This window comes from Vigna unguiculata, chromosome 5 (assembly GCF_004118075.2).
Source record: "Vigna unguiculata cultivar IT97K-499-35 chromosome 5, ASM411807v1, whole genome shotgun sequence".
Classification (NCBI taxonomy): domain Eukaryota; kingdom Viridiplantae; phylum Streptophyta; class Magnoliopsida; order Fabales; family Fabaceae; genus Vigna; species Vigna unguiculata.
The window spans coordinates 12,064,252-12,088,913 of NC_040283.1; the positions used below are offsets into that span (position 1 = coordinate 12,064,252).

At 30.8% G+C, this 24,662-nt stretch overlaps 1 protein-coding gene across 1 annotated transcript; it reads right to left on the minus strand.

Annotated features, from left to right (window-relative positions):
- Positions 1-15,941: 15,941 nt before the first annotated feature.
- On the minus strand, positions 15,942-16,727 carry LOC114183841. Its single transcript, XM_028070995.1, has one exon. It carries the CDS (start codon positions 16,600-16,602, stop codon positions 16,327-16,329), a length of 276 nt encoding a protein of 91 aa, XP_027926796.1. The 5' UTR covers positions 16,603-16,727; the 3' UTR covers positions 15,942-16,326.
- Positions 16,728-24,662: the final 7,935 nt, after the last annotated feature.

Below are 24,662 nucleotides of genomic sequence, written 5' to 3' on the forward strand. Positions count from 1 at the left end.
TACTTAACGCACATTTGAAAGACAACATGAGATGCAAATTTATTAATAAGAAGTAATTAAGTCATTTCACTAACACTGTATTCACTTGGAGGAGAGTATTTGAGAAAGAGTGAGTGGATGGGTTTGAGTTGATTTAAGAGTGAATTTTGTGTCTTTTTTTTAAGGGATTTAGAAGTGATTGTGAGTAAATTTAGAAGTAATTTATGTTAAAGTTTGAGAGATTTGATGGATGTGATAGATTAAAAAATATGTTTTAATAGATGTATTAATGAGACTATCATTTTGCCCTTAGTTTAATAAGTAGTATAAATTGATATTTGTATGAGTAAATTTATTTTCATAATTTTTTTAAACATTACAAAGGAAAAAAATATATTACAAAGCACAAATTCGTTCCATGACAAAGAGATCGAATCCTCAAGAAGCCCCATATCCGATCCATTGAAATGGGATCAAATTCCGCACAAAGTACCACAGATCCGATCCACTTCAACTAGGATCAGATCTCTCATTACCACTTGAGTGAACGGGTTCCAACTTTGCATGCCCTTCGTCATGCCTGGATGTGTTCCAACTTTCAAGAGTTCCTCACCATTTCACATGGACACCATCTCAAAACTCAACTTGCACACACACAAATATAAAAAAATCTGAAGAATCACCTGAAATGGCAACACATGAGAGAGAGGAGGGGTCAAATGGTAATTAAGTCCATTAATCTATGCAATTATTGACGAGATTGGTAATCTTCTATATCTCACCAATCATCTCTATACCTTCCTCTCAAAACCTTATAAACAAACATATAATAAACTCTAATTTTCATCTTTGATAAACCACTCTCCCCGAAGTGAACACAATATAAGAGTACGGGGATGCAGGGTAAAAAATATGCGAGTGCAGGAAGAAATCCCTAATGTGAAATAACCTACGTAGAGAACACATTGAACTTCTCACTTCATTGGCCCAGTTCAGACTCTCTTTCACAAGACCTATGGAATTGTTCTCCCACTTATCATTTATGGATTGTTGCTTCCTGTACCCCATTTATTTCCTGAACCCCTATAAATTAAAATATCTCTATTTTACCCTTTAGTCAATATTTAGTCAAACAATAATTTGAAATTCCCATTTCTGTCGCACCTCCCTCCTACTACCTTTTGCTCCTTCACTGTTCCCCTGCACACATCATATCCATTCTATATCGCGCCTCCCTTTACTCCTGCACCCCTACACCATGTGTTGAGGCAAGGTAGCATGCTGTGGCGCGAACGCAACATCACAGTTCCAAGCAAAGAAGACATTCAAAGTGGGTTCACGCATTCCAGACTCACCATTTCGAAACAATATTTTTCCCCAATGTCAGGTTTTGTCTAATGCATGTGAGCACTTCCACCCCAACATCATGAAGAAGAGAAGTAGAACTCTTGAATTGCACATGGAAAAAGAAAAAACAAGATTTTTTTTTGGAACAGATGTTCTGAAAGTGATTTCCAGATCCGAAAATATATTTTTGAAAAACTGATTACGAATTTCTTTTCGTATTCTGAAATGACTATTTCGAAAGTTGTTTTCAAATCCAAAACTACATTCTAAACTCAAAAATACATCCCAGAATACAAAAAAAATTCAAAATAGATGTTTTAAAAGTCATTTTCGAATCTGAAAATATATCATCATGGAACATCGTTTTGGAATTTGTTTTTTTTTTAATACAAAATACTGTTTCGGAAGGTATTTCCAAATTTAAACATATCTTCCAAAATAATCATTTCAAAAATCTTTTTCTTATATTTCGAATTGGATATTCTAGAAAGCCTTTTTGGAATTCGGAAATATCTTACTGAACATCCAATCTAAAAAATATTAAAATTAAGGAATAGTTGGGATTTTTATTATATTTTTAATGATGGATTAAGTTCAACCTTTTAGGGGTGTAGAAAGAAAAACAGTGAAGTTTAGGAAGAAACACCCTCATTTATGCACAACCTTCTTAGCAAGTTTTTCCTTCCCTCCTAGCTCACCCTCTGATAAAAGTACTAAGAGTTGCTTTCACTTTTCTCGATGAATTTATCTCTTGACTTAATTTTGAGGAATGAATTCCTTATAAATGACCAAAGTTTCACTTGCGCTTCTTTCTTTCAACATATAGTTTGCATAAAAAACATCCCCCTCGCTCTTCTTGTACAAGCATTTAAGTTCTCATTCAAGTTGTGTTATTAATTATACGTTACCAAATGCATCCCTATTCCACATCTTAAATTTCGTTTTCTTCAACAATACCATCTTCTATTTGAGAAATAAATTGCTAACGGCTCAGGTCAAAGGTTGAGCCGAGTTGGGCCAAACCGAAGTTTGAGCTGAGTCGATCCAGACTAAAGTTTAAGTTGAATCAACTTTGGTCAAAGGTTTAGATGAGATAGTTCTGAGTTAAGTTGACTGTAACCGAAGTTTGAGCCAAGACGGCTCAAGTTGAAGGTCGAGTTAAGTTTGCCTAGACATAGGGTTTAAACTAATCTGCTATAGTTGAAGGTCGAGTTGAGTTAACATGGATTGAATCGGTTCGAATCGGCTGAGGTCGAATCTATTTAAGTTGTGTTGAGATCGAATCGATTCGAAATGACCTAGCTCAAAGTAGCTGAGATCGAGCTAAGTTAAGTTAGAATCAAAGGTGGAGTTGAGTTTGCATAAAATAGAAATTAAATTGCTTTATGCAAATAAGAGAATTGAAATGTAAGATATTTCAATTAATTCATCTAAACTAATTAAAAATGGGGACCTATTTCAAGTGGATCAAATTTTTCAACATAGAAACTAAATTGAGATAATAAAAATAAAGGGACCAAATCAATATTTTATTATTAAAATGGGGACCAAAGACATAATTTAATCTAAAATATTTATAATTGAAAATTGTGTTTTGATGCTGGGCCATTAAGAACATATAAATAAGTACTTATCCTTTTTGGTTTAAAAAATGTTGGAGCTACTTATGAAAGAGCTAGGAATATAATTTTCCATTATTTGATATAGCTGATTTTATGCAAGTGTATTGTTATTAAATCGAAAGCTATAGATTCTCATTTGATTAATATGAGAAAAGCTTTCAAGAGGATGATAAAGCATAATTTGAAAATGAACCCTTGAAAATATGTCTTTGGTATGTTTCTTAGATTTATTGTGCGTGAGAAAGGTATGTACATTGATACAGACAAAGCTAAAACTATATTTGATACGAAAGCCCAGTGAATAAGAAACAATTGCAATCATTGTTTGGGAAAATAAATTATCTGAGGAGATTTATATTGAATTTGATAGGTAAAACTCATGTATTTTCTCCATTGTTGGGATTAAAAAAAGAACATGATTTTAAATGGGAAAAAGAGCATGACGAAGCCTTCAAAAAAGTAAAGTAGGCATTGATACCAATGACTCGAGGAAAGCCCTTGAGGCGTTATTTTGGAATAAAAAAAAACTCTTGTTTGAAGTTGTTTATATAAATATAACTTATTCATAATCGTAAAGTTTTCTAACTTTATCCATTTTAATAAAACAAGTACAAAATTACACCATTAAAAAAAACTAATTTAAAGAATTTGTTAGAAAAGAGATTACCAAGATTAAGTGGAGGAAGTACTATTTCAAGTTTGCAAAAATGAAAGGGATATTCTGACAATGAAGACACATTTTTCTCTTTCAATAACTAAGTTTTTAAAAATGTTTAAAATAAATAATAAAAAATTTAGGATTAAAATTAGTATAAAATTATCAAATAAAATAATAATTTATTGAATACAGAATATATCTTATCCTACTTAGGTTCTAAAACAAGTTATAAAATAGAAAAATCTCTTTGTTCTAATTGATAACGGAAAATATTGGAAATTGCTAAAAATCTTTTTGTTCTAATTGATAATAGAAAATATTGGAAATTAAAATATTTCTCATTTTAAAGTAGTTTTAATAATATGAATGTCGTAATCAAATATAAAAATATTTTGTAAACTATTGTTACTTGTCGTAATATTATAAAATATAAGAACTTTGTTCTTGGTTATTGACAATGGACGATTTTGGAGAATAATATTATTTGGCCTGTTTTGAAAAGTTATAATCAATTTTGAATATTTAAATAAATTAATATGATTTCATTTAGAGTAATTTTTTGGAAAAATAATTTTTATTATATCTACCACTAGTATTTTAGCCTCATTATACAACAATTATTTAGAATCAAGATAAACTAAAAAAAGTAACTCACAGTTATTGCCATGATTTGATAAGATAATCAAACATCAGAGGTTTAATATGACTATCACATATCAAGGAATAACTATTTGTTTGATAACGAGATAACTAATTTAAGTTTTAAGTAACATGTTAACATTATGTATCGTAGTTAGAAAGAAAGGTATGAGATGAATACTCTTTGAAATTTTAAAAGAAACTCAATAAAGGTATGTTAACATTATGTATCAATAATTTAAGACATTGTTACAGAACGTCTAATCAACTCAATAGGAGAAATCAAACTTTCAACATAATCAAACATATAGATCCAACGTAAGTTATCCCTCATCTTTTTGAACGTCACTGTCTTGTCTCTCAGATTATAAATTATTAGTTGCTCCACACGACGTTGAAATGAATTGTCAATAATCACAATATCTCGATCATTCTCAATCATGCACAAAGGTAGCAAATTGCTATGAAAAGAAAAATTTTGATCAGCTAAAACTCTCGTTACGTAATCAAACATATTTGGAGGTAATTGTATAGAGTTAACTCCAAGATCTTGAAAAGACGTATTCAGCAAGAGAGTCCAAGATCTTTGATTCCCAAACTCCTTCATCTGCCATATACTTAGATGTTTTGTCATGTGATTGTGAAGAAAAAGACTTAAACAACCACCCAAAACTCCAATAAGGGGTGCTTCATTGGAATGGAGGTGTTCATCAAAAAAGCAAAAATCTCTTATGATCACCCCATTAAGTTCGTGAGGAACCAACATTTGTGTATATTTTTCCGTCTCAAGATCAAGCGAAACAATCACCACTTTATCAAATGAAATATCACGGACATCAATGTCATTGTAATTATAATTTGGTAACCCTAACCAATTAAGAGTGTTGTTTAGGTATATTCCATTACCTTCCACTATAGTAGGATTAGCAGCAAAATCTTGAATCTCTCTCCAACCACTCTCGTCATTCAGGTTCCAAATTAAGGATCTAAAAGGATGGTTGGAATTCAAATAGTTAACTATTGCAACCACTTTGTAGGCATGCCTTGAGTTATCATAGCCATCCCTAACATAACAAAATTTATGTTATTAGGAAGTTCTGACATAGAATGCAAGTTTTCAAATACTACTTTAGTGGCAGGATTCCATAAGTGAAGAATGATTGGACCCGTTATGTTGCATATAGCTAAACATACCAAGCCATTGCATGAACCAAGAACCCGATACTTGTTCCTTTGAGGAAAAGATTGATACATGATATCAATAGGAAAGAATGGTGTTGAATCTTCAAGAGAACTAGCATAGAAGGATGTTGAATGTTCAAACAAAGAACGGATAGGTGAAGGAACGAAAAAGCATGAAGTTCTGCTTTCATTGAAGTAACTTAACAAGAAATTGATGCTTTTGCGTGAGTTCATGAAATGTGGATCCAAGATGAGAGATTGAAAGTATTTGCTCACACACATGAATCGCAAAAGAGATTTTACTGGAAGCCTCGACAAAATTTCCATTACCATATCTTTACACCACACCTCTTCGCACATCATATTTCCCTGCTTTTATTTTATTCTGAAAGTCAAAAATATCAGAACATTACACATAATCTATGGAGTAAAAATCTTGTTTTAATAAAAATTTTGAATATTTTTTATTTGATGTGAATATTTTAATAAAATATTTATTTAGCAAAATTTTTCAACTTTGTTTCCGTTATCAAAATCTTAATTTTTGGGAAAAAATATATATCTGTCTACCACTATCTTAGTCTTATTTCTTGAAAATTTATGTTTATTTCCTATAATGAAAATTAAAATGTTAATAAGCAAATATGTTTAATATATAATTATCACCTTGATAGACATATAAGGAATATTTGGGCTCAATATAATTTATTTCATATCATCAAAATTAAAATTTGAATAATCTGACTAAGGAACTATTCTATGAACTAACTTTCTCCACAAAAATCTTGTTCATAATGCTTCTCACCTTTCAAACAATAATCATATATATAATCACATAATAATTGTATAATAATTATAGAAATCAAACAATTAAAAAAGAAAGTATACATAGAATATTCTTACCTTTTACTTCAACTCCACAGTTTTCCAAACAGAGAAAACTCAGAAATATTTCTCCTCAATTGTGTAGTATGTGAGGTGAAACTTCTTATATATAGATAATCAAGACCCTGACTCTCAATCAGTGTCAAAACAAATATCTAAGATATTGTGTCTAATCAGATATTGTTATAACAAATTATATCATATCAAAATCTAATTTAATCATTTATATCTTTTTTCTCAGACAACTTTCTGTAACTACTTTGTTATTACCTTTTCAACGAAACAATGTTATTTTCATTCAATTGAAGTAATCTTATAATAGGATTAAATAATACACTTTCTATTTATAAACATAATTGAATAAATCTTAACTAAAAAATAATCACCAAATAATTCTCATGTTTTCCCTTAACTAAAAAATAATCACCAAATATTCTCATGTTTTTCCTTATAAATTTATTTATTTATGGTTGTCTTTCAAAAGCGTTATTATGTTAATAAAAATGCCAAAATAGGTAGAATTGATTAACTAACTACCCCTTCATCAAAAAATTGTTGACCATGGAAGATATGTATAAAGAGATCAAACTAAACAATATTTTTTTCTTATTGTATTTATTTGTAAAAAAAGTAAAAATAAATGTTAACTTATTACGTAATCGGATTATCAGTTTAAACAATAAATTATAATGATAATTAATTTTTTTTATATTATATATATATATATATATATATATATATATATATATATATATATATATATATATATATATATATATATATATATATATATATATATATATATATATATATATATATATAGAAGTATATTTAACCTATTCATATATTTTGATAAATAATTTCACGCAAGTAATTTTACAAACTTTCCCATCAAAAAATGGTTGTCAATTATATAGAGTTGATCAAGATGACACTCTGTCGTTTAGGAGTAGAAATAGGTTAGTTTAAATAGGAAAATTATTAAGTATAACTTTCTGTATTTTATTATTATGTAACATAATTTATAACAGGAAACACAAAATTAAGATTTTATCTTTGAAACCCAACATCATTCAGGTAATTATTCAGTTTAAAACTATCATTTAACTATTGCACGATTAATAAGGAAACAACTGTGAAGCTTCAAAGAACTGAAGATATTTTTTTCTTTTTTTATAATACAATTCCATTATTGTAAGACCCTAGAAAATGATGTTTTAAAAATATAGTAGTTTAAAAATAATGAGACTCGATTATTTTAATATTAAAAGATTTTAATATAAATAGGATTGTTATAAACGAGTTTCATTATTTTAAAACACACTATCTCTCTAGAAAACCACTCTTCTAGAGTTCTCTGACTTCTCTCTAGAAGTTCTGCCTCTCTGGTCGTCTGATTGAAGAACCGAGACCATAGGATTGATCTCCTCGGCGAGCTCTTCAATTTGGACCGATCAGTTTCTCCGTTCGTGTAAGTTGAGTTTCCGCTCTCTTTTTTAGTCTTTTTCTGTTTTCTGTTGCATGTGAGCCCTTTTCCGCTTGCATGCGACATTTTAATCATCAGTATGAGTCTCTGTTGATCAGTGATCATAACGGCATGTCCTGATCGTTCTTGTGATGTTTCTATGTGTAGATAGAGCATCCTGTGGAGTTAGAGGTGTTGACGTTTTTAAGGCGTTGACGCTTATAAAGTTGTCTAAACAGGATAACATGTAAGGGAAGCTAACTGTTTTACTTGTATTTAGTATAGAAATCATTCTGATGGTTTTGAATTGCATGATTGAGTGTTGTATGAGTGCTTGTACTGTGTAATTGAGTGTATGATTGGATTATGATAAATTTCTGGACTGTTGCATGTGAGAACAGATTGGGAATCTGGTATTTTTGCCTAAGCGAAAACACCAGAAACTCATCCCCTGTCTCTGTGCGAGATCTCGCTTAGGTGAGCCAGTCTCGCTTGAGCGAGAGTCACTCTCGTCTCAGCGAGAAAGCTTAGCCTGAGTGAGAATTCGCCCAGAGTTTAGATTTTTCTCTATTTCGAGCCTCGCTCAAGCGAGAATGACTCGCCTAACGACAAAGCTCTTTCGCCTGGGCGAGCCCTTTCAGCTTGGGCAAGAACCTCTGCAGATGAGTGTTATTTCTCTATTTCTAATGGATGAAGCTATGTTTAAATGTTAAAATGTGAACTTAGTTATGATATGCATGAATTGTTATGACTGGTAATATATGTGGTGAAATTGCATGAAGTTGGAATATGAGAAGAAGTGGTTGAATTAGAATTTCAAGGGAAATTCAAAAGAGTATGTTAGTGTGTGTAAGGGCATGAGGACTCTGTATGGGTTGGTATCCTGACGCTCCAATAACCATTAAGGCTCATGTAGAGTGTAATGGATTATGTCATGAGGAGTAGCAGGAGGTCCTAGTCTGTGGACCCGATTCAGTCACAGACGCGAATGGGACTTACCTTGGGAGTGGTTGGGTGATAACCCCTTGTGTCCAAACTCTGCAGAGTTTGGGAACCGTCACAGGTGCAAGCCACCCAGAGATCCAATGTCGCTTACATAATCCGGATATCGAGTCTAGAGTAATATATATGCATTGTGTTTAGGGTGGTTTATGTGATTCTGGTGAAAATGAGAAAGATTGCATGATTTCTGTTTATAATTGAATTGTATGATTCATTTAATCAGATTAGCTTACCCTTGTTTTCTGTGTGTCTGTCTCGTGTTGTATGTTTTCCTTTTGCGATGATCACCTATTCAGTGGGAGCAGATGTGATTGCAGCGTCAAAGGCACTTCTGGAGGATGAAGAACCATCGTTTTAGGTTGATGAGGAGGTTTCTAGTGGGATCTTTAGCAGTGATCAGTTTAAGTATAGAGTTTATTAGTTTAGTTTAAGTGTATAAGTGATATATTTTTATAGTCACAACTTTTGTAAGACTATATTAATATATTGTGTACACTGGATTATCTGTTTTGGAACTATGATGAAACTCCCTATTTTTATTAGCTTCAAACTGCTAAAATTGGGATGTTACATTTATGGTATCAGAGCAGTTCGTCCTTAGGATGACCCGAGGGTTGTGGGTTTGTCATGTCTTGTTTGTGTTGGAGTTCGAGTTTAGTAGAGTTTGTCTTTGAAACCAAAAGTATTAAGAACAGAAAACGTCTTTACAAAGTAATGAGGGTGCACACTCATGACTAGATCAAAGATTGTTTTCCTTTCTTAATTCTAATGGTTTGAGGAAAGAGGACTGATAGACAAAAAGTTCTGGCTATCAATAGATGTTAGAGTTTTGCTTTCTGTGTCCATGATTGTTTTGTTGCACCTTTGTGGTTTGCGTTTAGTGTTTATAGTGATAGAGGAATGCAGATTGAACGTCAACTTGACCTGCTTACCTTTGTGAGGGTTGGATGTAGTTTTTGAGACAACTTTTTGCCTCGAGGATATAAGTTTGTTGTATGAAGTAGATCGATGAACAAGGAAAGTTAAGCTTTGGGATAGTAGACTGGATAAAGAGGTTAAAATTCAGCATCAACATTTAGACTAAGGAAGCTTCAAGAGCAGGCTCACGAGATCGAATATCAGAAGTTTCCTAAAAGGAGTTGAGTTCAGAGGTTAGAAATATGGAAGATATCAGTGTATGCCAGCGCAACAACGTTTGAGAAGACCAACTTGGTTCTACATTCTAGAAGTGTTGAGGTTCAGAGATAAGCAAATACAAGCAGTGTTAGGAGTTGTGTCATTGGACATAGTCATATGGTCATATCTAATGCTTTCTTGGATTGGTGAAAGAGAAGCAATTGGTAGATCCTAGGTTGTAGGAAACGGTGAGGTTGCTTGGCATCAAACAAGCTAAGAAATATAAAGATCTTGAAGTGTAAAAAGACGACAAATCTCTTGTGGAAGGTTAAGATAGAGCAGAGTTTACGGATCAGTTAGGTAAGGTGATGTTTCCTAAGTAGAAAAATAATATGTGCATAAGGATGAAGTGGCATAAAGGTTTCATATTAGGTTTAATAATCAGAAGGAGATGCTTGGATCTTTTTAGTAGATAACAAGATGTTTCAAGGAAAAGTAGTTCATGAGTATAAGCATTGACATTGGGCTGAGGTAGAGAAATTCAAGTGTGGGAAGAAGAAGCGAACCGTTAAGTTCGATCTTGTGGGAACGATAAAAGCTAGAGAAGGCAGAGTACCGTAAATAATGAAAGGAGAAGGAAAAATCTTAAGTAGTTGGAATTGTGTCTACGATAGTCGGTGTTGGAGCTGTTAATTATCAAATTCAAAAGGTGGTGTTTGGGATATGAGTTTTGGTTTCGTTCGTGATCATAAAACCTTGGTGTCGTCAATATGATTAATGAGTTATGGTTAACTGCAAGGAGGAGTTGGAGTTTGAGCTGGTAGTTTTTCTTCTATGGTGGACAAGTGAAGATTTCTTGGATGCGTGGTATGTTTTGGGGTGATCAAAGGATTCAAATTCAAAGTCAACTTGAATTACTTCCTTTACAAGGTTTGGTCGCGAGCATAAATCTTAAGGGTGACTTGGTTGTTTTCCAAGATCATTCGGGTGGAATATGGTATCATAGGAAGTGATGTTCCTTGTTTCAAGAAGGTGAGTAAATGGTTGTGCATCAAGTATGGAACAAGTTGAAAAGTGAAGACAGAGTGTTACCGGTATGAGTGTTTATCTAGTAAAGGCCCGCGAAGAACATATGCAAGGGATCTTAGTGGTGAAACAGTTTTAGTTATGTTATGAAGCAGATGTTAGAACAATCACCGACAATCGGTAGGGTTCATTATGGCATTGATATCTGAAACGTAACCAGTGTCAATAGTTTTACATTGGATGATTTTGATAAAAGTGTGGAGTCAAGACAATAGGTGGAGAAGTCCTTAGAAAAGCAATGGTTTAATCGTAGTGTGTCATCGTGAGTAATCCAGTCTAACAAAGTTTGGAAAGAGAAGTAATTATATGTTAAGATCTACAACTGTAAGTGGTTAAGATGAGTGGGAAAAATGTTAAGGGAAAGAAAGTTCTAAGAGTGAGTTTAAGTAAGGTTTTTCAAGAAAGTTGTTATCAAGGTTTCGCGACAAGTTTCTCAAGTGTGAAGAGAGTCGTCAAGATATTGAAGAAGAACATGATCAACGCTTCAATGATTGATTATTCTTTGAGGTCTATTGTGGCTAAACGCATCAGGTGTGAAAATGGTTGTTGATCAGAGTGACGCAGCGGAATAATGGTGGGGGTATACTTATCAATAGTGGGAATACAAGAGATGGGGAAATATCTTACTCATGACCTGGTGGTTGATGTAGTAGTGAGTTCTCTAAAACAACAGAGGTGTTAGTGTTTTGAAGAATTGTTAAAGATGTCTAGTGATCATCAACAACTAGAAGTATGGAGTTGCATAGAGGGAGATGGATAGGAAACAGGAGAGATGAATCGAGCTACGGTTTTGAGTTGTGCTATCACCTTAGAAATGGAAAACTACTAGTATATGTTTTAAGCGGGAAGAGAATTGTAATGGTTGGTTCAATAATGAAGGGAAAGAATTGGTGGAGGGATGGTTGCAGATTAGTGGTTTAATAAATGCTGAGGAAGTTTCAGAATTTGGTGTCGTTGTTGCCGCAAGTGAAGGGTCTAGTCGGGAAGTGGGATAGCATTGTTACAGACTCTGCTGCTCTGGTCAAAGTCAGTTTGAGAAGCATGATGTCATGAGGATGATGATGGATAAGGTGGTCAAGAATGTTTTGAAGTTGTGTGCGATCAAGTCAGATGAGTGGTACCTCAAGGAAGAAACTAGATAATGAGAAGTGATAACAATCACGTTTTAGGTTGAGATCGGTTGCAAATCTTTAAATTTTGGTAAAAACCTACTAGAAGTAGTGGAGAACATATGGAAGGTGAGTAAACATATCAGACATAAGTGGGTTGGTTAGGTGTAAAGGATCATTCAAGTTTTAAGGTGGAAGGTGGAGAGTTGCTTAGAGAGTAGTGACTAATCTAATCTACACTGTTAATCATATATCGCTTAGCACAAAGGCATAGTTTTCAGTAGTTTAGGTGTTGCAATCGTTAAGTCAGTCATGTCTAGGTGGTTGTTGTAGAGAACATGAGGAGAGCATGGTTTTCTTTCTATCTGACGAGTGAATTTTCGGGGATGAAAACTTTTCTTGTTGGGAAGAATGTAAGACCCTAGAAAATGACGTTTTAAAAGTGATAGTGGCTTAAAAATAGTGAGACTCGATTATTTTAATATTAAAAGGTTTTAGTATAAATAGAATTGTTATAAACGAGTTTCATTATTTTAAAACACATTATCTCTCTAGAAACCACTTTTCTAGAGTTCTCTGACTTCTCTCTAGAAGTTCTGCCTCTCTGGTCGTCTGATTGAAGAACCGAGACCATAGGATTGATCCTCTCGGCGAGCTCTTCAATTTGGACCGATCAGTTTCTCCGTTCGTGTAAGTTGAGTTTCTGCTCTCTTTTTTAGTCTTTTTCTGTTTTCTGTTGCATGCGAGCCCTTATCCACTTGCATGCGACGTTTTAATCATCAGTATGAGTCTCTGCTTATCAGTGATCATAACGGTATGTCCTAATCGTTCTTGTGATGTTTCTATGTGTAGATAGAGCATCCCGTGAAGTTAGAGGTGTTGACGTTTTTAAGGCGTTGACGTTTATAAAGTTGTCTAAAGAGGATAACAGGTAAGGGAAGCTAACTGTTTTACTTGTATTTAGTATAGAAATCATTCTGATGACTTTGAATTGCATAATTGAATGTTGTATGAGTGCTTGAACTGTGTAATTGAGTGTATGATTGGATTGTGATAAATTTCTGGACTGTTGCATGTGAGAACAGATTGGGAATCTGGTATTTTCGCCTAAGCGGGCAGCTCTCGCCTAAGCGAAAACACCAGAAACTCATCCCCTGTCTCTGCGTGAGATCTCGCTTAGGTGAGCCAGTCTCGCTTGAGCGAGAGTCACTCTCGTCTAGGTGAGACAGCTTAGCCTGAGCGAGAATTCGCCCAGAGTTTGGGTTTTTCTCTGTTTCGAGCCTCGCTCAAGCGAGAATGACTCACCTAAGCGGGAGAGCCCTTTCGCCTGGGCGAGCCCTTTCAGCTTGGACGAGAACCTCTGCAGCTGAGTGTTATTTCTCTATTTCTAATGGATGAAGCTATGTTTAAATGTTAAAATGTGAACTTAGTTACGATATGCATGAATTATGATTGGTAATATATGTGGTGAAATTGCATGAAGTTGGAATATGAGAAGAAGTGGTTGAATTAGAATTTCAAGGGAAATTCAAAAGAGTATGTTAGTGTGTGTAAGGACATGAGGACTCCGTATGGGTTGGTATCCTGACGCTCTAATAACCATTAAGGCTCATGTAGAGTATAATGGATTATGTCGTGAGGAGTAGCAGGAGGTCCTAGTCTGTGGACCCGATTCAGTCACAAACGCGAAGGGGACTTACCTTGGGAGTGGTTGGGTGATAACCCCTTGTGTCCAAACTCTGCAGAGTTTGGGAACCGTCACAGGTGCAAGCCACCCAGAGATCCAATGTCGCTTACATAATCCGGATATTGAGTCTAAAGTAATATATATGCATTGTGTTTGGGGTGGTTTATGTGATTCTGGTGATTTCTGATTATAATTGAATTGTATGATTCATTTAATCAAATTAGCTTACCCTTGCTTTCTGTGTGTCTGTCTCGTGCTGTATGTTTTCCTTTTGCGATGATCACCTATTCGGTGGGAGCAGATGTGATTGCAGCGTCAAAGGCGCTTCTGGAGGATGAAGAACCATCGTTTTAGGTTGATGAGGAGGTTTCCAGTGGGAGCTTTTAGCAGTGGTCAGTTTAAGTATAGAGTTTATTAATTTAGTTTAAGTGTATAGGTGATATATTTTTATAGTCACAACTTTTGTAAGACTATATTAATATATTGTGTACACTGGATTATCTGTTTTGGAACTATGATGAAACTCCCTATTTTTTTAGCTTCAAACTGCTAAAATTGGGATGTTACAATTATTTTATATATATATATATATATATATTTTTTTTTTTCCGGCAAAAAGTGTAACATACAAGCACATATAATAATAATAATAATTATTATTATTATTATTATTATTATATATTTGTTTATCTTATTAGCTTATTGATAAAATTTTTAGCTTAAAATTTTGTAATATATATATATATATATATATATATATATATATATAAGAAACGATTTTGTAATACATTATAAGTAAATTTTTTTAAATGAATTAATTATATAAAATGAAATAAATTTAAATAGAAGTAGAGATACTTTTGGTTAAAATGGTATTGTCTCAAATTATCCTCTCAAATTTGGTGCCAATACACATAATTATCGCATTCACTCACTCTTCTATCAATTCAAAAAACCATATTTTTCACCTCATAATTTATCTTCGCGTTTACTTAAAAAAAAGACTACCTTAAATGAACAGAGCATAAGCTCCAAATGTGTTGTACGGATGAAAAAAAAAATCACATTTGATGGAATAGCACATTCCTCATCAAGAACAACATCGGAGAGAATCCCAACATAAACTTAAGTAGGCACTTAAGAAGACCGAATCCGAAGCACAAGACTAATCAAAGAAAAGAAAGAACCACCATTCCCAGGGCAGAATAGCAAGAACAAGTACCCAAAGTGCCAATTTACATCTTCTCCCTTCAAAGATGATATTTCAATAAGATTTTCAAGATGAACAGGGTGGATTGATCAAGGAATATTAGTGTGGTTCTTCAGAAAAAGGTTCCAATTTTCTACTATGCATCACTTGATGATGCTTTTGATTCCATTTGAGGTGGAGAGATAAAGTTGGGAAGTTAATTATTACTGTTATTATTATAAAATAAGAAGGAATGTGAAAATTTTCAATTGGGAAAGTTTGGATTAGGTTGTGGGAAGAAAGTTGGTGATGATATGACATTTCTTCTGTAGCTGTAGCCGCCCTCCACACAAAACCTTGTGCTATTAGTTAAAACAAATTTTTAATTAATATATTGTTTGAATGATAATGATGGAAAAGATTGACCAAATGTGCCAAAAGAAACCAACCACACACTTATTTTACTCATTATTACAACCACGAATAGTTTATTAATTCTTCTAGTTACTGCCTATTTCTTCTTAATTCCGTCACTAAGATCAGAAATTTTGGTTATTACAACCTCTGAAAATAATATGTTTAGATATTATTGCAAAATAAATTGAGAACAAATATTATCTAAATATATTACAAAAATGAATTAAAAGAACAACACAATCCTAGAAATGAGTACAAAATAAATGCTTTTTAAAGGACTTAAAATCAAAATTTTACAATTCATTAAATACTTAATTTGAAGAAAAAACTTAAAAAATATATCATAGAGACCAACCAAAATATAAAGCAAAATTTTGTTAAGAAAGATAAAAAAAAAAACAAAATTTTGTAACAATTATACAAGTTAAAATTTTCTTCTATAGTGGTAACTTATAAAGTAAATCATGTAAACATAACCTAAATTCAAACGCCAAGAAAAAAGAAAAGGTGAATGCAGAAATCAGAACATTGAACAAACAATAAACAATTGCAAGGTAGTTAAAAAAAAAGAAAAAAAAGACATCACATTTTGGTTATTATTTTGTCTAGAAACTCATAGTTTGAAGTGGCCATTTGGCCATAGAACAAGAACAATTTCTTAAGCATCAGAAACCCATATCTACAACTTAATTACACAACAATACCACCATCAACCACAACCTAAGCGTATGAAGAGACCCTTTTGGTTGTTTTCCACACGCTCATCCAAAATGGAAATAAAACAACATTCCCAACACTTGAAACCACAAACTTGAACTCTTGAATAATCAAAGAGACCACCATCACTTTCCTTCCACCAGAACCAGTTGGTCTGCACCTTCAGCTTTTTCTTCTTCAGGCACCAACCACTTAGCTCCGCAGTCATGTTCTTGTTCATGCATGTTCATGCTGCAATTCTACGATGTGTCAAACACTGATGTGGGGACTGAACCCCAGAGGAAACAATGATTTGGGTGGCAGAAGAAGTAGGGTTGTTGGAAGAGGGTGAAGGTGCAGAGAATGAAGCTGGTGCTTGAATTGAAAACCTTCCTGAATCACCAGGAAGTCTCATGTATGAGTAAGAAGGGGACTCACAAATCCATGATCCTAAAGGACCCTCTTTCCCAGTACCCTTGTATTGCATTATGGCCTTGTAAACGAAAGGAATCAGACCCTCCATTTTCTATGTGTGCTGGTTTGAGAGAAGACAGAGAGAAAGTGAAGGGTTTTTGGGTTTTGGTTTTTCCCTTTGGGGTGTCTCAAATGAGATGAATGTGACGAGTGGAGAACATGATGAATTCCTAGGGTATAAAAAAGGGTTGGAGAAAAATGATGACGTTGAGAAAGTTGTTTTGGATGAGAGTCCAATTCTTCACGCAAAGCCAGGAAATTTTCAACACAAACTCACACGTATGACCTTGAAAGCTACGTGTGAACCAACACCTGCATATAGCACACAAGTTTTTTCTATTATTACTGTTATCTAGCTGGTTTTGTAGGTTTCTCTTTGATGGGTTTGAGCTTTTGGAACACGATTGGATGGTTTGAGTTTGATGGTGTTTGAAGTTTTGTTTTTATTTTATTAATTCCCTCCCAAACTATTGACGGAGCACTGGTTTCTTCAATGTTTGGTTTTCTCTTTTATATTAATATTATCTATACTCCGTTCGTTGTTTGGATGTTGTTTTTAAAGTAAGGTGCTTCGAAAATTAACAATTTGTTCATTCAACGGCGGCCACTTGTACCTGTGTGATGTTTGAGCATGACATTGGATCTTTACTATTTATCATGTTTTGCATATGAAAATTGATTAATGCATATTCTCATGAAACGCGTCACTTCATGTTTAGGTAAGTGACAAGATTAGAATGTAGGTGCACGAAAAATAAAATGAAATAATCAGTTATAATAAATAGTAAATGAATATATTATAAGCAAAGTGAAGTAACAGGTGAATGCATATCTGAATCTATTATACATATGGATATATACTGCCCTTACCTAACTTTTTTTTTTTTTCAATTTATTTCTATTCTTCTTTGTTTTGATAAAGATGGTTTTTTCCTAGTTACATGCACTCATTCGTATGCTTTAGAGAACAAGAAAAAAGAATAGAGAGAAAACAAAATCCATGGTAATTAAAATATTCACGTTTGGTTTAGTGAATTCGTGATTTACTTTCCAATTACTGAAAAGTAATTGCAATTTTTCATACTCAAGACTATAAATAATTACTTACAAAATGAACTTTACATTCTGTTTGTTCTCATATTTAAAGATTATAATAAGGTCTACTTTTACATGTTCTAAGAAGATTAATTTCTAATAGATTAAGCTATAAAAAAAGTTCCGTTAGGTTATGGGCTTTATGTAGTGTAAATAAAGTTCACTAGGGTTAGCATCTCAATTTATAATAAGTAGTATCTTATAGCTTCAGGCATGATAATCTATATATTTAGATTTATAACTTTGGATTATGCGCATGTTTTCTAGAAAATCTTATAAGCCAAAGTATACCTTACCTGTCTCGTCCCATGCGCACGAGACTAGTCAAAAACAATTCCCACTTTAAGGTTGATTGGGCGCAGGTTTAAGGTCTATCCGCGACCCTTGTGCACTATTTGTTACAGCACGCATGGAGGCCACAAGACAAAATAAGAAACAAAAATGAAGCAAAAATAAAGAGAATATCGTCTCGTTCTTGAAGAAGCTCATTCCCTCCCAAATCTGAATTCTCATGAATATCACTCCCACACATGAGAAAACCTAGGTTTTTCCCCCAAATTGATTTCGCTTTGCAATTCAGCTCCGTCAGGTCCTCCGTCGTAGTCTTCTCTGTCACGTCCTCTCCATCACGACCTTAGTAGCTCAATGTTATTCAGTCTCCGTCGTAGCCTTCATAGTAACCTCCATCGTAAACTAAATAACAAATCAGTCACTTCGCCATTCAGCTCCGTCATGTCATCTCCATCATAGTAGCTATGTGTCATTATACGTGGTAGTCTAATGCAACGTTGTTTCTCACATGATTGAAATTTTAATGTTGTTCAAAGTCAAAAAGATTAAATCCATTACTTTTGAAATAACGAGTATCCAAATGATTTAAAATTTTAAACCATTTTCAATTTTTCATAATAATATATTTAATCTTAAAATTTATTAAAAAAATTATTTAGAAAACAAATATAAAAATAGAAGTTAGAACTTTATTATATATTTGTTTTTTAACTTTAAGAAGTCTGAGTATATATAAAATTTGTTTTTCCTTTTTTAAATAATTTGAATAAAAAAACATTTTAATAAAATCCAACTCAAAATTTGGTTACTTGAGAAACAATTTTGAACTGGTTTTGCGATACTGAAAAACTACATTAAAGATAACAATTCGAATTTTAAGAAACTGAATTCTGACGTAAAACAAAGTTATGTTATTCAAGTAAATATTGTGCACAATGTGCTATGTTGGAAAATAACTTCAACCGTCCTATGAATAAAAATTCAAAATAAAAAACATCTTCACAATTAAATAGTTAAATGTAAAAACACTAAATCCTTAAAAGTATTTCTTTACATTTACATATTTAAATACAATAAAAATAATCAAATTTATTTCAAATATCTTAAACTTTTATACTTTTAAAATTATATTTTTATATTTATTCTAAAATAAAATTTCTTAAGTAAATTTCTATACTTTTTCTATTTTCAAAATTTTATAAATTTTAATCAAAATTCTATATTTTGCTATAATTTTAAACTTCTACTTTTAATTTTTTATAAATATTAAAGAAATTTTAATATATATATTTTTTTTTATTTAAAAATTTTAAAATGTATATAGATTTAGTGATGATAATAAAAATGAAAAGAGTATATTGCAAGAAAATTTTTTTGCATGAATGCAGTCCTCACTCGATTAATTAACAGAAAAGTTAAAATGAGTATGCAATCAATTAAGTCACCACTTTTCTTATATACAAAACAAAATGAAAAATACGATAGATAATTATATTATTATCATTTCGAATGGATTTTAAAAAATATATTTAATAGTTGAATGATTTAAACGTATATTGCAGTCTAATTTTAGTTTAATCATATTTGAACCACTCAACTCTCAATTAGTTTTATCAACACTTTAGTGACTGATCTAGCGAAGTCATTAAATATATTAAAATTTACCTCCACAAAAGGTTATGCTTAAAGGGACAAATTAAGAAACAATATGATTTCAATTTCTTATTTTATGCAACCTTGTGTCCAAACTAAATTCTTATATTATAAGGTTTTACATTCATAATCCATTACCAAGTTCGAAAGCTAGAAGCTTCTTTAAGAGTATATAAACCGTTCAATCAAGCTGTTTCATATAAACCGTGTCACAACTCAAAAGTCTATATTATAGATAAGTACAAACCAATTTGCCGGCATAAAGAGGCTCAAAGTCAAGCAAAAACATTAATTTTATATTTAATTTAAATTTTTATTTTAGTCAATGATCTAAAAATAAATAAACAAAAGAGATAGTCTAAATATATGAACATTCTTACGTATTACACTTCTTCTCTAATATTCTGTTCATCATAGAGACATTTTATATAACTCAATCAAAATTTATAAAATGTTTGTGATAGATATTAAAACGTTGTTAAGTCAAATAGATTGCTTAATCATGTTAGCCCATTCATGTTTTATAATCAAATATTATCCATGTCTTTTATATGGGGCATACAGAACGATCCTTAACCATAAAAAATGTTTGTTTTAAAATTTATAGATTAGCAAGTTATATTTTTTTTTTATTAAAGATCGTGATTAGTCTATAATTTAAAGATATCAGGGATATGTGTTGATCATGATGCAATTTTAGTTTGGATTTCAAATACGGTGTCGTAATTCATAAAAAAAAAAGGAGAAAATCTATGTCGTAAGTTGTTGGTTTTGGTTTCGGTCTTAACTTCATAATCTAGTAAACGCATAAAATAATCCATTTAAAATTTGGAACAAGTAATAAGTTCCTGAGAAAAAATAAATTCCTTTCCAAAACATGTTCTCAACAAAAAAAAAAAGTTATATCAACATAGTTAAAAATTATAGCATTAAGCCACATTAACATTTAATTATAGTCATTTTTTATTTTTGCAAAAAGTATGGTCAAAATATTAATGAAATTATAGCAATTGTTGATATAGTAAAGTAAACTTCACCCTTAAAAAATTTACGGCTTTTAATTAAGTGCAGCTCTTAATGTTAAAGTGTGTTTCCCTTCTAACTTCATAACAAGTAACTATCTAAATATACTTTACCAAAATGATCACGTTTTTATTATTAAAAAATTAATATATTAGAAGGGGAAAAAATATTTAAAGAATTACTTTTAACATTGATGAATAAATGATGAGATTTTATAGTGTATCAAAAATAAATCCTTAACATTTGCAAATTTTATTCAAATATTCTCTAGCCTACTACATCAATTTTTCAAGGATTAAATTATTTACTCAAGAAAATGCGTTAATTAAACTATACCCCATTGTAACTTGGAAAATTTAATTAGAAGCTATTATTTTCAAACTCCATCTTGTAGGATATTTACTCATTCAAAATAATTAAAACAATCAATGCAATTAAATAGGTTGAACTTGATGCAAGTCCAATGTAGATTAGCCTATAAACTTGATCCTTCTTTATTTTCAACCCTAACAATAAATTACCGACTATAACATTATTTAATGTTACTTAAAAAACGTAATGTTTTTCAACAAACGCAGAAGATGATAAAATTGTTGACGTAATTTTGATAAGCATATTCCTTCATATGAATACCCACTCCACTGTCTCAATCGTATATGAGGTCATGGTTTGCAACTTTTGAAATAATTAAATAAAATATATTTTGAAATAAATGACAAAATATTGAGTAAGAAATTAATGAGATAAACCAAAAAAATAAGGAAAGTCACCGCCCAAGAGTCACCTTTCACTCTCTTATACAAAAAAATTAGATGTTCATTTTATTCTGGAAGATTCAATGCATATAATTTAAACTTTTGCTGGGAATAATTCATTAAGTCCATACTTTTCTCACAGTGATTTTATTAAATAAAACAAATAATCAACCATTCATATATTTAAGTATCCTTTAATTGATAATATTAAAATTATATTTTCAATCTTGTGTAATAGTAACTCATTAAATTGATTTAAATGAAATGTGACAAGCATGTTCAGATTACTGAATCCATTGTTCGAGAATTAGTCCACTCCTAATAAAGTTTACACTTGTATTGTTTACCTTGAGCATCAGTTACCTAATATAATTATTTCATTTGAATATTTTATAACTTGAGAGCAAGCAAGACGACCAAGCTTCTTCTCTTCTTCTTTTTTTTATTGACTTTATATATATATATATATATATATATATATATATATATATATATATATATATATATATATATATATATATATATACATCATTCATTGCTAATATTCTTTTCTTGTAAAAAATAATTTATGAGCTGATTTTTATCAACGGGAAGCGAGATATTAATCTTTTTGCAATATTAGGAGTAAATATTTTCTTCCTATAGATATTTATAACATTGAATTATGAGTTCAAACTTTCGCATTAAATCCTCCAAATTGTGTGAAAAAAAAATCCCTAGAGAATAATACGAATGATGGTAAATAAATCCTAGGGGAAGGTTTGTATTCAATAAAAAGCTCTAAAGAGATTAGAGCCACGCTGATATACGCGTTCCTCTCACGTGCAATCCACGTGTGTCAAATTGGTGCGGGCTTACTTGATTCATTTCTTTAGTGCAATCCACTAAAGAAAATAGGCCCATTTTTGCAACTAGTTTGAGTATGATAAAATTTGGGATTTCTTCCTGCAATTCCAAAAACTTCTTTCATATCCCCAACAATTTTTTAAACTTTCATTTTGCCCTTCGTTGAAAAAGTAACATTTTTTTCTCTCTCTATAACTATCTCTAAGTTTTCTTTTTCGTTCATACGTCGACATCCGCATCCAGTATATTATTTATTTGGGTTAATTATGATTTTCGTCCCTAAAGTATTATGCGATTTTATTTTTAGTCTCCTAACTAATGTTTGCTTAGTTTGCTTCAATTTGATCTCTCATGTTTTGAAACGATTGGAAATGGTCCTCATTTTTTTACAGAGTTAGTTGTGTTTGACACCTAGCTTAACGTTTGCTCCAATTTGGTCTCTCATATTCACCGACAGTCTCATGAGAGGATAAACCAGAACGGCAAATAGAGACAAAGTGGTGGAGGGCTTCTTGGGATTGTTCATTGCCAAAAAAAGGAACCAAAGAGCAACAGGTTAGTTGTGTTTGGACACATCCTCACCACCACGAAGCCCCAATTCTGAAATTTAAATTTTAGGGTTTCAAACTTCTCACAACCCCTCTTTTATTTCATTTTCTTCATCTTTAATCAACACGTGCACAAAACATAAAATTTATTACACAACTTAAAACGGGATCCAGACGTGGCAGTTCGTTTGCCAGGTGTCAAATACAATTAATGTCGTCCAAGAACGAGGACCATTTCCAATCATTTCAAAACATAAGAGACCAAAATGGAGCAAACATTAATTGGAGGACTAAAAACAAAATCGCACAATACTTTAAGGATAACTATATTTCTTTTAATTTTGTGTTCAAATATTGATATATGATATTGTATTTTTTTTATTACGGAAGTTAATATCTAGTATTTGATTTTTTAACAAATGTCAACATTCAATAATTTATTTTTTTTACTCTTTGCCTCTTACAAAATGTAAAAATATAAATTTTTTTTCATTTACGAATGTCGATATCGGTGTTATAATTTTTTTCATATCTGATTTCCAATTCACTGAACATTTAAAAAAAAAAGTTAACCGGATTTTCACGTCCGATTAACATATGTTACATTACATAAAACTTTTAATTTATATTAATTTAAATATTTACTATACCGTCTACAAAAAAATATTAAATTAAAATTTGAAAAAATTAAAATATAATCTATTTTATATTAATTTATATAAATTTTAAAAAATTAATATATTAATAATTATTACATCAAAATTATAAAAAATATTTTTTTTTAAATATTAACCGAATTTTCACATTTAGTTAACATGTGAAAAATTATGTTATTTTTCAATGTATATTAATTTAAATATTTAATAATTTTTACTAAATTAAAATTAAACAAATGAAATATATTTTACTTTATACTAATTTACATAAATATTTAAAAAATTATTATATCAATATTTTTTACTTTTAATTTAAAAAAAAAAAACATTCTTTTAAAAAGTTATTAATCTGGTTTCACATACGATTAACATATGTAAAATTATGTAACATTTGTAATTATATTAATTTAAATATTTACCATATTTTCTTTAACTATTCATTAAATTAAAATTTGAAAAAAATTGAAATATATTTTATTTTATATTAATTTATGTAAAATTTTTATGAATTATTATATTAATAATTATTACTTCAAAATTATAAAATTTATTTTTTAATAAAGTGTTAACCGGATTTTCACATTCGATTATCATATAAAAATTATGTTAATCTTTTTAGCTTAAATATTTAATAATTTTCTCTAAATTAAAATTTAAAAAAAATAAATTTGATTGATATTGTATTAATTTATTTTAATATTTAAAAATTTTATTATATTATTATTTCTTATTTCCAATTTAAAAAAAAACATTGTTTTAAAATGTTGTTAACCGGATTTGCATCCGTAAATGAATAAATTTAAAAATTAAATTATAAATTAAATTTTTAAAAAGGTAATCATAAAAAAATAAAAATTAAATAAGAAAAATAAATTAAAGAATAAAATAACAAAATAAAAAAGAAATTTATATATATATATATATATATATATATATATATATATAAAATTTTCCGATTAGTTAACCGCATTCGTAAATGAAAAGAAAAAGATAATACTGAATGTTACGACATATATAATGGGAAACACTTTTAAAAAGTAAATAAAATAATATATATCTCATATAACAAAATTAAATTTTAGGTACATAAAAAAAATTATAAAATCGAATGTTGATATTCAATAACGAATAAAATTTTTTAAAAATCTTAAAATATCGGATAACAACATTAGTATAACAAAAACGGATGACATCCGTTAAAAAAAATTTGGAGGTAGATCAGTGAAAGAGTGTAAAAATGTA